Source organism: Sporothrix brasiliensis (assembly GCF_000820605.1).
Source record: "Sporothrix brasiliensis 5110 chromosome Unknown Cont19, whole genome shotgun sequence".
Lineage (NCBI taxonomy): Eukaryota > Fungi > Ascomycota > Sordariomycetes > Ophiostomatales > Ophiostomataceae > Sporothrix > Sporothrix brasiliensis.
The window spans coordinates 4,276,843-4,289,530 of record NW_024467138.1 but is presented as its reverse complement, the minus strand read 5'-3'; the positions used below and the strand labels follow the sequence as shown (position 1 = coordinate 4,289,530).

The window sequence follows — 12,688 nt, the reverse complement described above, 5'->3', positions numbered from 1 at the left end:
CAGTACGCTGCAGGGAGCCAAGCGATACGCTTTATCCCAAAAGAATATGTGGCCTCCGGAGTTTGCTAACCATCTTCACTTCAGTACATACGACACACTACAAGCTTAGATCACAGCATCGAGACTATGACCACCTTGTAACTTCCGTCTGTCGCCGCCGGTCCCTGGTATGGACTTTTGTGTTCCGACTGGATAGTGAAGAAGCGAGAAAAAAAAAAGAAGAAAAAAAAGACACAGGGCACAGGAAATACGTGTGTACTCCAAGCGTAAGGGAGGGGGAGGGGAACGTCGGGTAGTGATTTTTGAAGATAGCTGGCAAGCCGCATGTACCTTGTGTTGGGGGGGATATATTGTAGGCTGCAGGACCAAGGGCGCAGGGGCGCCTTATGGACGACATGCGGAGGGCGGGTCAAGATTTCGAGTAACATCGTAATCCTAATACAAAATAGGTAGGCACACGTATCATTGAGGAAATGCACGGAATTATGACAAGCAACAAGAGACTTGCCCGGCATAATACCTGCTCCGTCGAGCGGGGGATAGGTAAAGGAGACACGGAGAAGGAGTGTCCTCGGCAAGAAAATCCGGATGAGGCTGAAGGATGACAAGGGGTATGTGTAAGACACAATGTGCAGCACTCAACGTCTTGTTGCCGGTGAAAGATTAAAAAAATGCCTGACATTTTCATGATTTTGGCGCCGGTCGCTAAGATCTCCGCAAATATGCGCTGCTAACAGCAAGCTCAACAAAGCGGGAAAAAGCAAACGCCGACATGTAGGCCTAAGCCCTGACCTAATTTCTGTGCTGGTCTTGGCCGCATGCGGCACGAGCATTCAGACAGACTACGACAGGTGACAAGGGTCACATTGGCGAAGTAGAAGGCAACAGGTGTTGCTGAGCGCGTACTATTGGTATCTTACCATTATAACGGAGACGAAAAGGGCAGACAACCTGACAAGTGGTTGAGGCGAGTCGACAGGCCGCCATTTCAGGGGAAACTACAAGAACACTCAAATTAACAGAAAATCTGGCGAGCAAGAAGACCGAACGTCGTGTTCACGTCTCGTTTTCGACTCAAACGGCAAAATCGAGAGGGCCCATCGAACGATTATTGAGGCTTCGACCGTTGATGGCGGCGGTTAGTTGCCCAAACCTGCCAGCATGCACTGATGACCAAGAAACTTTTACCAAGGCAGTTTCCAGGCCCAGCGAAATAACTGAGTCGAGTGACACTGTGGCGGACCTTAAAAGCAGTAAGTAAGCGACAATATTGTCAATATCAAGTGCATCGGAGCCGGGATTGTTGTGAGCAAGATCGTGCAGCACAAAACTGTACTCCCTATGCACACGACTGTCGTATAAAATGAGAAACAGCATAATAGTCAAACATGTGGTAGATACAAGTAAATACGTCAAGTCTACTTACTACAGAGTACAAAGGCAGCGTAGGGGGTGGTTGCTGTAGATCATGAAATTTGTTGACAGTGGAAGCAAAAACTTGAAGCCAGTGGATGACCGCATCACGGTTTGTATGAACGGTGCTTGCCTCAAAACAGTCCGTTCTGCGTACCGCCAGGTGCTATCGCCCCGCGAGATGTGTTGTTTTCGATAAGAAAAGCACTCCTTATGTCGAAAAGTATGAGGGGCATTTCAATCACAAACAAGACGACCAACAGTGTTGCTCAAAATCCACAGCAAGAAACACAACAGCATCTGCGCGATAAAAGGCTGCAGTTGCCACTTGTCATATGACGACATTTCTCGTGGATTCTGACACTCTACGGGTCTCCATCGCTTCTCCCCACCCGTTGCAGTCCTACGTCACTTCACATTCATATTTGGCCACTGGAACTCAGCGAGCGTCCTCCGGGCGCGCTCCCTCAGAGGTCCCCTAAGTGGCCATGCCCAAACAAGGACGCCAGCCGGAAAAGCCATCAATGGCCCGTACCTGTTTTCCGTTAGTTTCAGTCGATTCCTGTTGGGGCTGCAAACTGACGTCATGACGACGAACGGGTCCGTGGTCAACCAAGCATTTTACCGGATGGTGCGCCGTTGCGACGGAATAAATACATTTGAGGGGAAGAGTTTTTCTCTCGGCGCGACGATCAACACTACGCCTCAACGACAAAAACGACATTCATTTCGTGTCGAATTAGATTCAAGAAGGGAATCAGAAGCTTCAAAGACCCAACACAATCGACCAATTGTCGCACGACGCCAGTCATCCGCCATTCGATAACAGTGCTCAATCCAACAAACCCCGCTGTCAACCCACGAAGGCCCGGGAGGCAAAAACGTGTCAACGGGCTCTGTGGTCTCTGTCAGCACCCTCGTCGCTACCGCCACGGCCCGGTCCTTTTGAGTCGAGTCTTGGCTTTCCGGGTGGTCAACTCAATTGGTCATTCCTTCTTTGCCAGCTCCTTGTTACTATCGTTCCCGCCATGGCAGACAGTGCGATACAGCCTGCAGAGGCAACAACATCCTCAGCACTCCGGACTCCGACAAATTTGAACCGACCCCCCTCCCCCACGCCAGAAGCGCCCCTCGCCGATACAAGCAACAACGACGAGAACAGCGCCAACCAACCTCACACACTGCCCGGCCACATCAAGACTCGCATCGCGACACAAAAAGACAAGATTACCGACAAGACCGAGCGTTTACGAGACAAAGAGCATCCTCCAGGTGGCTATGATGACACACCTCTACCCACGGCCGCAGGGCCTACGTACACTCTAAAGTTTACCTTCCACCGGGCAACGAACCTTCCCGTGGCCGATTTTGGCAGCTCGTCGTCGGATCCTTTTATTCGTGCTACTTTGACAGTGCCAGCCATCACCAAGCGCCACGACGAAGACCCGGACATGGTGCATCGCACGCGTACCATCCATAAAACGACAGAACCGGTGTGGGACGAGGAGTGGGTGGTGGCTGGCATCCCCGCGTCGAACCAAGGCTTCAAGCTCAAGTGCCGCCTGTACGACGAGGATTCGACCGACCACGATGACCGTCTGGGCAATGTCACAGTCGAGGTGCCGTCATTCACGGGCCGCAACTGGCCCGGCATAGAACACGCGACCTTTGACGTCAAGAAGCGCATGGGCAGCAAGCGGGCATATCTCCTCAAAGCAGCTGCAGCGGCCCTGACAAGCACAAAGTTGACACCAACGCTCGAGCTCAGCATTTCCGTCGTTGGCGAGGACGTGCATCACAGAGAGGACGGCCAGGGTATGCGGATGTACACCGTTGGTCCGACGGGCTTTGTACGCCACTTTTCTCCGATGATTGGCCGCATCACTAACACCCTCGTCAACCGCGACGAGCGCCACGACGAGGACGGTGCGGAGACTGTGCAAGATGCCCAAGCGCCTGCTGCGACGGCACCCTCTTTGGCGTCAGCTCCAGATCGCACTACAACAGCCGGGAACGAAAAGAGCGAGAAGGACGAGGAGGACGATAAGAAGGCGGCGGATGCAAAGCAGGATAAAGCTAGCGGCAGCACGAAGAAGTACGACTTCCAGGCCAACGAAATCCAGCTACAGGGTCCCGTTCCTGCGGGACTGTACCACCGCTATGTTGAGTTCCGGCCCATCATCGGCCGCATGTTCTCGTCGCACGGCTTGCGTGGCCGCATCCTCAACAAAGCCCTGCACAAGCAGCACAATCGCGTGTACAATTTCAGCCGATCGACCGAGTATGGTACTTTCCCGCCCTGCTCCGATGAGGCATCTTTGCAGTTCCTGAAGCTCGCCCACTTTGACGAGGGCGGCCGCATCTTCACATACATGATCTCCCTTGATGGCGTCTTCCGCTTTACCGAAACCGGCAAGGAGTTTGGCATCGACCTGCTTTCGAAGCACACCATGCATTCGGACGTTGCGACTTACATTGCGATTTCTGGAGAGTTCTTTATTCGGCGTCTGGCCGACCCTTCTGGCTCGTCGAACCCGCAGCCGGACATGCCCACGCACCCGCCCGCAGCATCGCTCTCCGGTGGCCCACCCGACGAGGAGCCGCCGACTCACCAGCCAGGCTATTACCAACTCGTCATAGACAACGACTCTGGCACCTACAGACCTGATAAGTCGCTGCTTCCTCTCCTCAAGGAGTTCCTTGAACGGAACTTTCCGGGCCTCGGCATCGTCTGCATGCATTGGGAGGACGAGACACTGCAAAAGATGAAGAGCGAGCAACATGAGAGTAAGAAACGCGAAGGCGGGGGGGTGCACCTTGTCCTCAACCGTAGCCCTAGCAGCAGCTCGGTCAGCTCATCCGACGAAAGTCGTTTGAGCGACATGGACGACGACATAGAAGGGGCGCACACCGAAGGCGGCGGCGGCCACGGTCACCACAAGACCAAGAAGGAGGTGGCATGGGACCTACTCGAGGACCCCTCTCGCATCAAAGATTTGCATAGTGCGATGCTCAAGCACAATATCGGCGATGAAAAGTGAACGTGGGTTGGCTAGGGGGAAGCAAGCGTGCGTCTTGATGCGAACTATTGGTGATTTTCAGTAATTTTCGTGTTGCCTTTTGTTACGTACCCAATATCATTTTACAGTGTTTTCAAAGTTTTCTATTGAGTTAAAATATTTGTTGTTAGTTACTCGCTTTGTATTTTCAATACGGCTTTGTTGTTCATACAAGCAAAGATGACAAGCATTGCGTCAACTTGGCAATGTAACTCGTTCGGACCCGCTGTTTTCATCTTGTATGGCGCCTACAGTTGGCTATCGCCAGCGGCAGCGCGGGAAAACACCGTAGCCTAGTTTACTAATATCGTCACCACAGAAGCGCTCACACCTCAGCCGCTCACAAACATCTCCCACAAGCGCAAGCTGCAATCCATCACGACCGAAAGTACCTACACTTATTGACATCCGACTGCGACACATCCAATGGCGGATATTGCTGGCATCCCAGTGCCGGGACAGGCTGTCTTTGGTGAGATGGTGAGCACCTCGCTAAATGGGATCCGGCGCCACGCAGAACAATTATTTATTAACAAACTGCCTTTCCTGCCATCCAAGGCCTCAGTCCACGCCTACACTCTGCCCCCTTTGCCGTACTCATACGATGCCCTCGAACCACACATCTCCGCCGAGATCATGACCCTGCACCACGACAAGCACCACCAGGCCTACATTAGCAACCTCAATGCGCTACTAACAAACTACTCGTCAGCCATTGCGCAGGGCCGCGTCGCCGACCAGATTGCAATGCAGCCCGGTCTGCGTTTCCACGGCGGCGGCCACATCAACCACGCACTGTTCTGGCCGTCTCTGGCACCATCCTCGAGCGACGACGCAAAGAAGCCCAAAAAAAAGGCGCCTCAGCTGACGAAAGCACTCACAGCACAATACGGCGACTTGGAGGGGTTCTGGGCGGCGTTCTCAAAGACACTACTAGGCATCCAAGGCTCGGGATGGGGCTGGCTGGTCAAGTTGGACGGGAGCGACAGTCTATGCATTGTCACGACTAAGGACCAGGACCCTGTCGTGGATGCAGTGCCGGTGCTAGGCATTGACATGTGGGAGCACGCGTACTACCTGCAGTACCGCAACGGCAAGCAATCATACGTAGACAACGTGTGGCAGATCATCAACTGGACGACGGCCGAAGCGCGTTTCGCAGGCACCCGGGACGATGCACTGGATGTCATTCAAGTGACGCTGTCTGTGTAGGCGCGTGTGTTTACCAATAGATGAAGCTGACAATATGGATATCCTGATATAGTGCGTGTATAGAATTACGTCAATTGCAGCCGCCAAAGTCTATTTATGTATATTATAAGCCAGACGCCAGCCAAAAAGAAAAGCAAAGCAGACAGTGCACTGTAACGAAGGAAAGGAAAACAACAGAAATATGCAAAGTAGACAAAGCATGAAGAAGAAGAGGGAGCAGAGTACATGGCAAGAAAAAGAAAAAGAAAAAAGGCATGAAACGCGTATATTGTCAAAAGAACAGACGGAGGAAAAAGACACAGTAGACACGAGGATGCGAAGCAGGCGGCTCTGTAGAAGCCCCCAAAAATAGACACGTTCCTCATCTGCGCGCACAGAAAGTCAACCCCGGCATCCTCAACCATAACCGTCGCCGGTCGAGCCAATTGCCTGGCCCTCTGTCGTGTCTCATCTAAGTGTATGTCCCAGGATGTCTTCACTGGCCGCGATTCGCGGCAGTACAATCGACTCGGCTGTGTCAGTGGCATTGGTGTAATTCCATAACTTCGAGTCTATTTGTTTCTAAAGGCGAGCCTCGCTGCCTAGGGTAGTGACGGGGGGTTATCAGAGCGCGGATGTTGATTTTGGTGCAAGGAATGCACATTCGTAAGAGAGGCCGCTTTTCCAGCCATCACTGAAATTGGCCTCGTATGTGTGTATTCGTTCATCGTAATAATAGAAAGCGGGCACATAATCTCTGCCCAAATGCATCGACGAGTTCTTCGAACTTCCTCTTCATATCATCTCCGCACGCCGTCCATACTATATGCCAGCTCTGGCTGTGGCATCATATTAATCTTCGGAGTGTGGATGTGATTTGCGGGTAGTCTCATCGTCGGTGGATGCCCTTTCGTTCGTCTCCGCTTGGATTGCTCCTTCGTCAAGAAGCATAGGAAACTCAGGTGGTCGAAATTGCAACATAGCAGAGACGACACGGCTCAACTAGGGCGCAGCAGCCATCGCTGCTCCTCCGACAGGCTGTGTTGTCGGAACACCACCGGCTGTTGCACTAGACGACCGGGGCCGGGTGCCCACGACCTCGCGGGCGTAAAACTCGACAAGCATGGTAGCATATGCCTCTAGGTCCTCGATGGGGATCGCAAGGCGGAAATCGTTGAGGATCAGGAACTGCAGTTCCAGGTGGTTCAGCTCGGCCAGCGGCAGGCCGCCGACTTTCGCATACCGAGCATTGGTGTAAAAAACGTCTGAGAAGAACTTGCTCGCACACGTGACGCCGGCAATTATGAGGCGGTGGATGTTGAAGCTGTCAACGACAAAGTAGGTAGCAGCCGAGAGAGACCCTGCGACATCAAGCGGTGCGGAGGGCGCAGGAGTCGTTTTCGAAGAAGCAGTTGCCGCAGCTGCGGCTGTTGCTGCAGCAGTATCACGTCGTGGAACACCACCTTCATCGTCTTCATCTTCGCTGCTGCTGCTGCTATCGCTGCTATCCGCCAGCCCTTCGTCTGTCTCATCAACATCGCTCGAGCCGGCATCAGCATCGTGCATAGCGACATCCTTGTCGCCTGCAACGCGGTCATTACGTTCCGTCCTCTCCTTCTGCAGGTCGCGCTGCTTCTCCTGCTGCTGCTGCTGCTTCATGACCAAAGCGTTGACCCGCTCCGTCATGCGATCAAAGTACACCAGAAGGCTAAGGAACACCTCGTATGTCGTCGGGCAGTATTTGTGGATGCGTGACAAGTAGCTCAAAATGGTGATGGCCGGGACGTTCTTGCCGTGGAAAGCCAGCACCGAGGCCGAAAAGGGACTGGCACTATGGCCACCACTGCTGTGCCCGTTGCTGGTGCCGTCTGCTCCGCCATCGTTATGGACCTGGGCCTGACGCTGCTGTGCGGCATTGCGGTGCAGCGCATCGTGTTGGTGATCATTGGTCGTAGTAATTTTGGTGAGAAGCGCGGCAACCATCTCGATGACATCGCCGATGGGCATGGCGCTAATCTCAAACTTGACATCCTGCAGTGGCGCTGTGCCGCCCAGGCCTAAGCTGCCGCCTCCCAAGCCCGCACCGAGGGGACCGCCCAGGCCAGCGCCGTCACCCAAAGCGCCGTCCGCCTGCGTCAGGCTTTGGATGTGGTTGAGGTCGCGGATCAGGATCGTGCGCTGTGGGCGTTGCTGGGGCCCCGTCGGTGGTAATGGTGGAACGGGCAAGACATAGGAAGTCGGGAAACCTGGCAGAGAGGAGGGCAAGCCAGAGGTTGATGAAGAAGAAGAAGGAGCGGGAGCGCTGGTGAATGCCGCGCTGATCGTCTCATTGTTATTAGCGGCCATGGGTTGCGCTACGCAGCCATTCCTGGTCTGCTGGGGGCTGCTGGGCGACGACGAATCGGGCGGCGTAGGAATGCGCGCGTAGCCTGAGGTGTCTTTGCGAGGAGAGGTGCGACGTATGAGATTCTGCCCGACGATGGCGGCGCTGCGCGCGACGTCCGCGCTGCCCGACGGAGCTTGCCCGTGCGGCGACGAGAAGCTGTTGGACGAGGAAAGTGGAGGTGACGCAGGGTGGTGGGCTGTCGTCGATGTGCTGGCAGATGTGGGCATCGGGTGTTCTTGAGATTGGGACGGCGACGGAGGGTCCTTGGGATGTTGAGGGTATTGATTATGTTGGCTAAACTGGTGGTTCTGTCGCTGCTGATACTGTGATTGATGTTGCTGATGTTGCGGCTCTTGGTGTTTCGCGATGGCGACGCCCGATGTAGGGGCCCGAATGTGAAATGGGGAGGATTCCGCACCATACACGTCTCCAATCAAAGTGGCCATGATCTCACGGTCGCATTGTCGTCCAGAGTCGAGTCCAGGGAAAGGGCGATGGAGAGGGATCGAGGATTGAGAGGCAAAAGTCAAAATACTTGTTGGCGGTTGGGCAGTTGTTGCCTCGTGAAAACGGAGAGTGCGGTGAATGTTGCTGCGCTTTTGCGTGGATGTTCCTGGAGGCGCTCCGTCCGTACAAAGAGCGCTTAGAAGAGCTTTTCTTGAGAAAGAGGAAAGAAGTGAAGAGGGGTGGAACAACGGTGGTGCTGGACAGGAAATAACGTGATTAGCGCGCTGGCAGAAGTATTGACACCTGGGCCTCCGGGCTTCGGGTCACTGTAGGGTGGGTAAGGCGAGTTGGGGGTCGGACGCCAGGCCTTATCTTGCCCCGCGACAAAGAGGGAGGCGATAAAGGGCCGGAACCTGACAAAGTCGGATTACGCGTGAGGCCACTGGCGCAACAAACAAGCGGTAACGATAGTCGGAGAAGGGGCAAGCAGCGATTGGGGCGGCGCGATAAACTCCAACTCCATACAGGGAAACTGGCAACTACGAAGTGGCACGAAGAACGATGGGGATGTGAACACAATCGAAAAAGGAACAAATGATCAAATGTGTGAAGAAAGAAGATTCGGACGCCACTACAACATAAAAGAAGGGGCAGTGGCACACGACCTACTCGGGCGCATGGATCGGCAGCGAAGCAGGGGTTGTAATTGGGAAAGGGAGACAGGCGACACAGAGCCGATGACCGTGATTGATATGGCCGATAAAGATAAGGACCAACCTACTCAACCCCCGCGGCCCAGATATCCCACGAGGACAAGAGAACCAAAAGAAAACCAGGGGGATGTGAGCCCTCTGGGGGGCGATCTGTTAAAGGACAAAATAAAAGAACGCGCTTACCACTTCGGTGGGCTGGACAGAGGGCCGTTGAATGGTTCAAAGCAGCCGCGACAATGTTTCCAGGGAGACAATTCGAGCGAAGGCCGTGTTGTTAGGTGACGTCGTGACAATGGCGGGACTTGAAAGAGACAGCGAGACTCAAAGTACAAGTACGACGCAAAGCGTGGCAGTCTGGGCCTGGTCCTAGGGCTTCGACTTCCCGGCCACTTGGAGACAAAAGTCGAGACCGCTTTAGCGCCAAACGTGGGCTGAACAGTGGGCGCTTGACTCGGGGCGTCCTTTCGGAGAGGAGTTGGGCGACAGGCTGGACGAGTGGAATTGATGTGTCGGCAGCGATCCCACTTAGAAACGAAATCGAAAAGGCACCTAAAAAGGCAGTCGGCATAGATGACGATCGCAGAATAGAATTCGATCCGAAACGATGTCCTCGGTTTCGCCTCCCGCCAGGCTCCGGCACCTCCAAGCTCCAAGAAAACGCCTCAGCCTCGCGTCTCGTTGACAACCAGTTTACTAGCTTGGCCGTGGCAGAAATGCGCGGGCATGTCATTGACGGAAGAGGAGAAGGGGAGGGGAGGAGGAGAGAAGAGAAAAAACGGAGAAGAAGGGGGGAGATGAAAGGAGAAAGTAAGAGGAAGAAGAAGAAGAAGAGATGGACAAAAGGAGGGAGCGAAAGAGAAGATGACGAGATGGAAAAGTCGGTGGAACCCGAGACCACGGACAGAAAAGGAAAGAGAAGAGAAGGAAAAGAAGAAACGAAAGCGCAGCATGCCACACGCTGAACACCGCCCAAGCTACAGCGCACGCGGCCCAATGCTGCAAGTGTGTGGACGTGGGTGACGACGGCGGTCGTTGACAGGGACGACGTGGTTTACAGCCGCACAGGCATTCCCAGCGCAAGCGCTTGCCTGTGACGACGGGACAATGGCAAATGACGACACGCTGAAAATATTATGTGCCTGGCATGCACGCGTCGCACAAAGGGGTTTGACCATCCAGTGCAACGGAGGAGAGAGTCTGCTCAGTTTTGAGGCAAGCCAGACCTGGCCAGGCCATCGCGAGCCCAGATCTAGCCATTCTCCTTCCTTAACCCTTCCACGGGGCCACCCTTGCGCAGGGGAAAGGGGGATGGGACGTATCTTACGACGTACGGACCAGAGAGGAGACACGGAAGGCCGGTGAGCGGCCCGCGAGAAGACAGGCCTTTGCCCAGGCGCACCCTACCGTATCTTACCCCCGTGCCTCGAAAACCAGCCAGTGAGGTGTATTTGTTTGAAATTTGTCAATTTTCTGCATTTTTAATTGACCCAATGCAAAGGGCGCTGGCATCGTAAACCACAAAACTGCCTACTGTAGCGGACGTGCCGGAAGTTATGGCGGTCAAGAGCACGGTCGCCGATAAAAACTACGTCCCAAAAGGCAGGGCGAGGTACCACGTACGGCTGTTGGAAATTACAGGCCTGGGCATCGACTACAACGGTATGGGCACACAAAACAAGGTGGACGACGAACCAATCTCGGTGCGCGACACGACCACGAGGTCAAGTAATTCCCCGCAGAGGGGACAGACAGTCAAACCCTTGAATTGCGTCTGGGTGGCGGAATTGCCCTACTTCGTAGAGCTGGCCTGGCAGCCCAAGCCAGTGCTAGCCAATTACCGCAATGCCCTTGAGAATGAGCCGTGCCATGCCGATTGGGTGGCCCTGAAGTTTGGTTACAGACTTCGGAGGCGTGAGCCTCACCGCTGTGGAACACGCGCAAAAAAGCTCCTTCAACCCAATACTCACCTTGCACTCAATCACTTAAACTCTAATAGTTTGGTCTCGTGTTTTCGGTTGTCCGTTCTCTTTTGCGACATACAAAGGCAATGGCAGTATACATAAGGAACAAAGCACAATAGCACAATGAACAGCAGACGGTTCAGCGAAGCGGCGGTCGAAATTATGTTGGTAAAAGGGAGCGGCAACCGACAAAGGAACAGAGTACATCACACCCTGTCAGTCGTGTGCGTGTGTGCAACGCGCGCGTGCGTCGCAAAGCGCATTGCCACCCCTCGTTCGGTTTATGTCGTTGACCACCCACTGATTAACGCCTCCGAACACCTTTTGGCTCCTGACCACGGTCTGCCACCCGCTCCCCTCCTCTATTGATGCCGCACCGTGTAGTTTGTGTCCGGCAAGTACAAGTGCCGGTCCGCACCGGCCGCCGTCAGCACCACCATTCGGATGACACCACCTGAGCTGCCGTCCCACTTGATCGCCTCCTGCAGCGCGCCCTTGACAAACGACACTGCGTCGGCCTCGTCCATGCCCTCGCGCCAGTTGGCGTCGCAGTAGCCGTAGATGTACGTCGAGCCGGATCCACCAATTGCATACGCCTGCTTGTGCAGCGACCCGCCCAATGGGATCGAGTACACTTGGCCGCCGTACCGCTCGTCCCAGCCAGCAATAATGAGCCCCGCGCTCAGTGCATCCTTGTTGGCATAGCACACCTCCTGGAAGATGGACGCAGCCGTCTGCGTGGTGGGCGGCTGCTTGTTGAGCATGGCAAAGAGGCCAAGCTGGTACTGCACAATGTCGGCAACGGCCTGCGTGTCGGCGGCCGAACCGGAGCGGCAGCACCAGATCGTATCGGCCACGCGCGTGAGCTTGTCGGTAACACGGTTGGCAATGTAGGCGCCAGTCGTCGTACGGGAGTCGGCGCCTGGAGTCGAGAAGCGTTCGTTAGTGAGAAGACAAGAAAAACGAATGCAAAATACAAAACACAAAATACAAAAAGCAATTAAATGCAAGCAGAGGGAAATCCATAGCCCATTGCAACATACCCAGAATGACACCGTCTTTGAATGTGATCGCCATGCTGTATGTGGTTAGCATCGGGCACTCAGCCGAGAGTACGGCACGCAAATGATCGTAGACCTTACATCGATGTTCCGAGGCTGTGCAAAGAGTATTAGTAGATGCTCTGCGTTTCCATACATGCGGCACGCGATCAGGGCAACTTACTTGACCTCGCCCTTCTTTAGTCTGTCCATATCGACATGGATGCCATCTTAAACAGCCGAGTCAGTCTTGGCCTTGCAACCCAAGGCATCGAGGGCGCCGTCTTGGCCTCAATGTCGCCAGATCTGGACGTAGGACAAACCTTCGCTGAGCTGGCCGGACTTGCCGTACTCCATCGTGTGTGTAGGTGTGTCGGTGGTAGGTATTGAGGAGGGACGTGGTTATGAGAGGGGATGAGAGGGGAGGCTGTGGTGTGTTGACAGCAAATCGTTGCTAGAATCGTCGCTCTTCATGCAC

At 54.4% G+C, this 12,688-nt stretch overlaps 4 protein-coding genes across 4 annotated transcripts; 2 read left to right on the top strand and 2 right to left on the bottom strand.

Annotated features, from left to right (window-relative positions):
* Window positions 1-2,441: 2,441 nt before the first annotated feature.
* SPBR_00347 (c2 domain containing protein) lies at window positions 2,442-4,454 on the top strand (the record flags this gene model as incomplete). Its single annotated transcript, XM_040758666.1, has 1 exon — window positions 2,442-4,454. The coding sequence occupies one exon, from the start codon at window positions 2,442-2,444 to the stop codon at window positions 4,452-4,454; it is 2,013 nt and encodes a 670-aa protein (XP_040618982.1).
* Window positions 4,455-4,898: 444 nt separating this feature from the next.
* Window positions 4,899-5,684, top strand: SPBR_00959 (superoxide dismutase, Fe-Mn family; the record flags this gene model as incomplete). Its single annotated transcript, XM_040759278.1, has 1 exon — window positions 4,899-5,684. One exon carries the CDS (start codon window positions 4,899-4,901, stop codon window positions 5,682-5,684), a length of 786 nt encoding a protein of 261 aa, XP_040618981.1.
* Window positions 5,685-6,665: 981 nt separating this feature from the next.
* Window positions 6,666-8,276, bottom strand: SPBR_00503 (cyclin-dependent protein kinase complex component; the record flags this gene model as incomplete). Its single annotated transcript, XM_040758822.1, has 1 exon — window positions 6,666-8,276. One exon carries the CDS (start codon window positions 8,274-8,276, stop codon window positions 6,666-6,668), a length of 1,611 nt encoding a protein of 536 aa, XP_040618980.1.
* Window positions 8,277-11,532: 3,256 nt separating this feature from the next.
* SPBR_00820 (20S proteasome subunit beta 1) lies at window positions 11,533-12,567 on the bottom strand (the record flags this gene model as incomplete). Its single annotated transcript, XM_040759139.1, has 4 exons — window positions 11,533-12,092; window positions 12,214-12,248; window positions 12,395-12,440; window positions 12,534-12,567. 4 exons carry the CDS (start codon window positions 12,565-12,567, stop codon window positions 11,533-11,535), a joined length of 675 nt encoding a protein of 224 aa, XP_040618979.1.
* Between the last annotated feature and the right edge of the window lie 121 nt (window positions 12,568-12,688).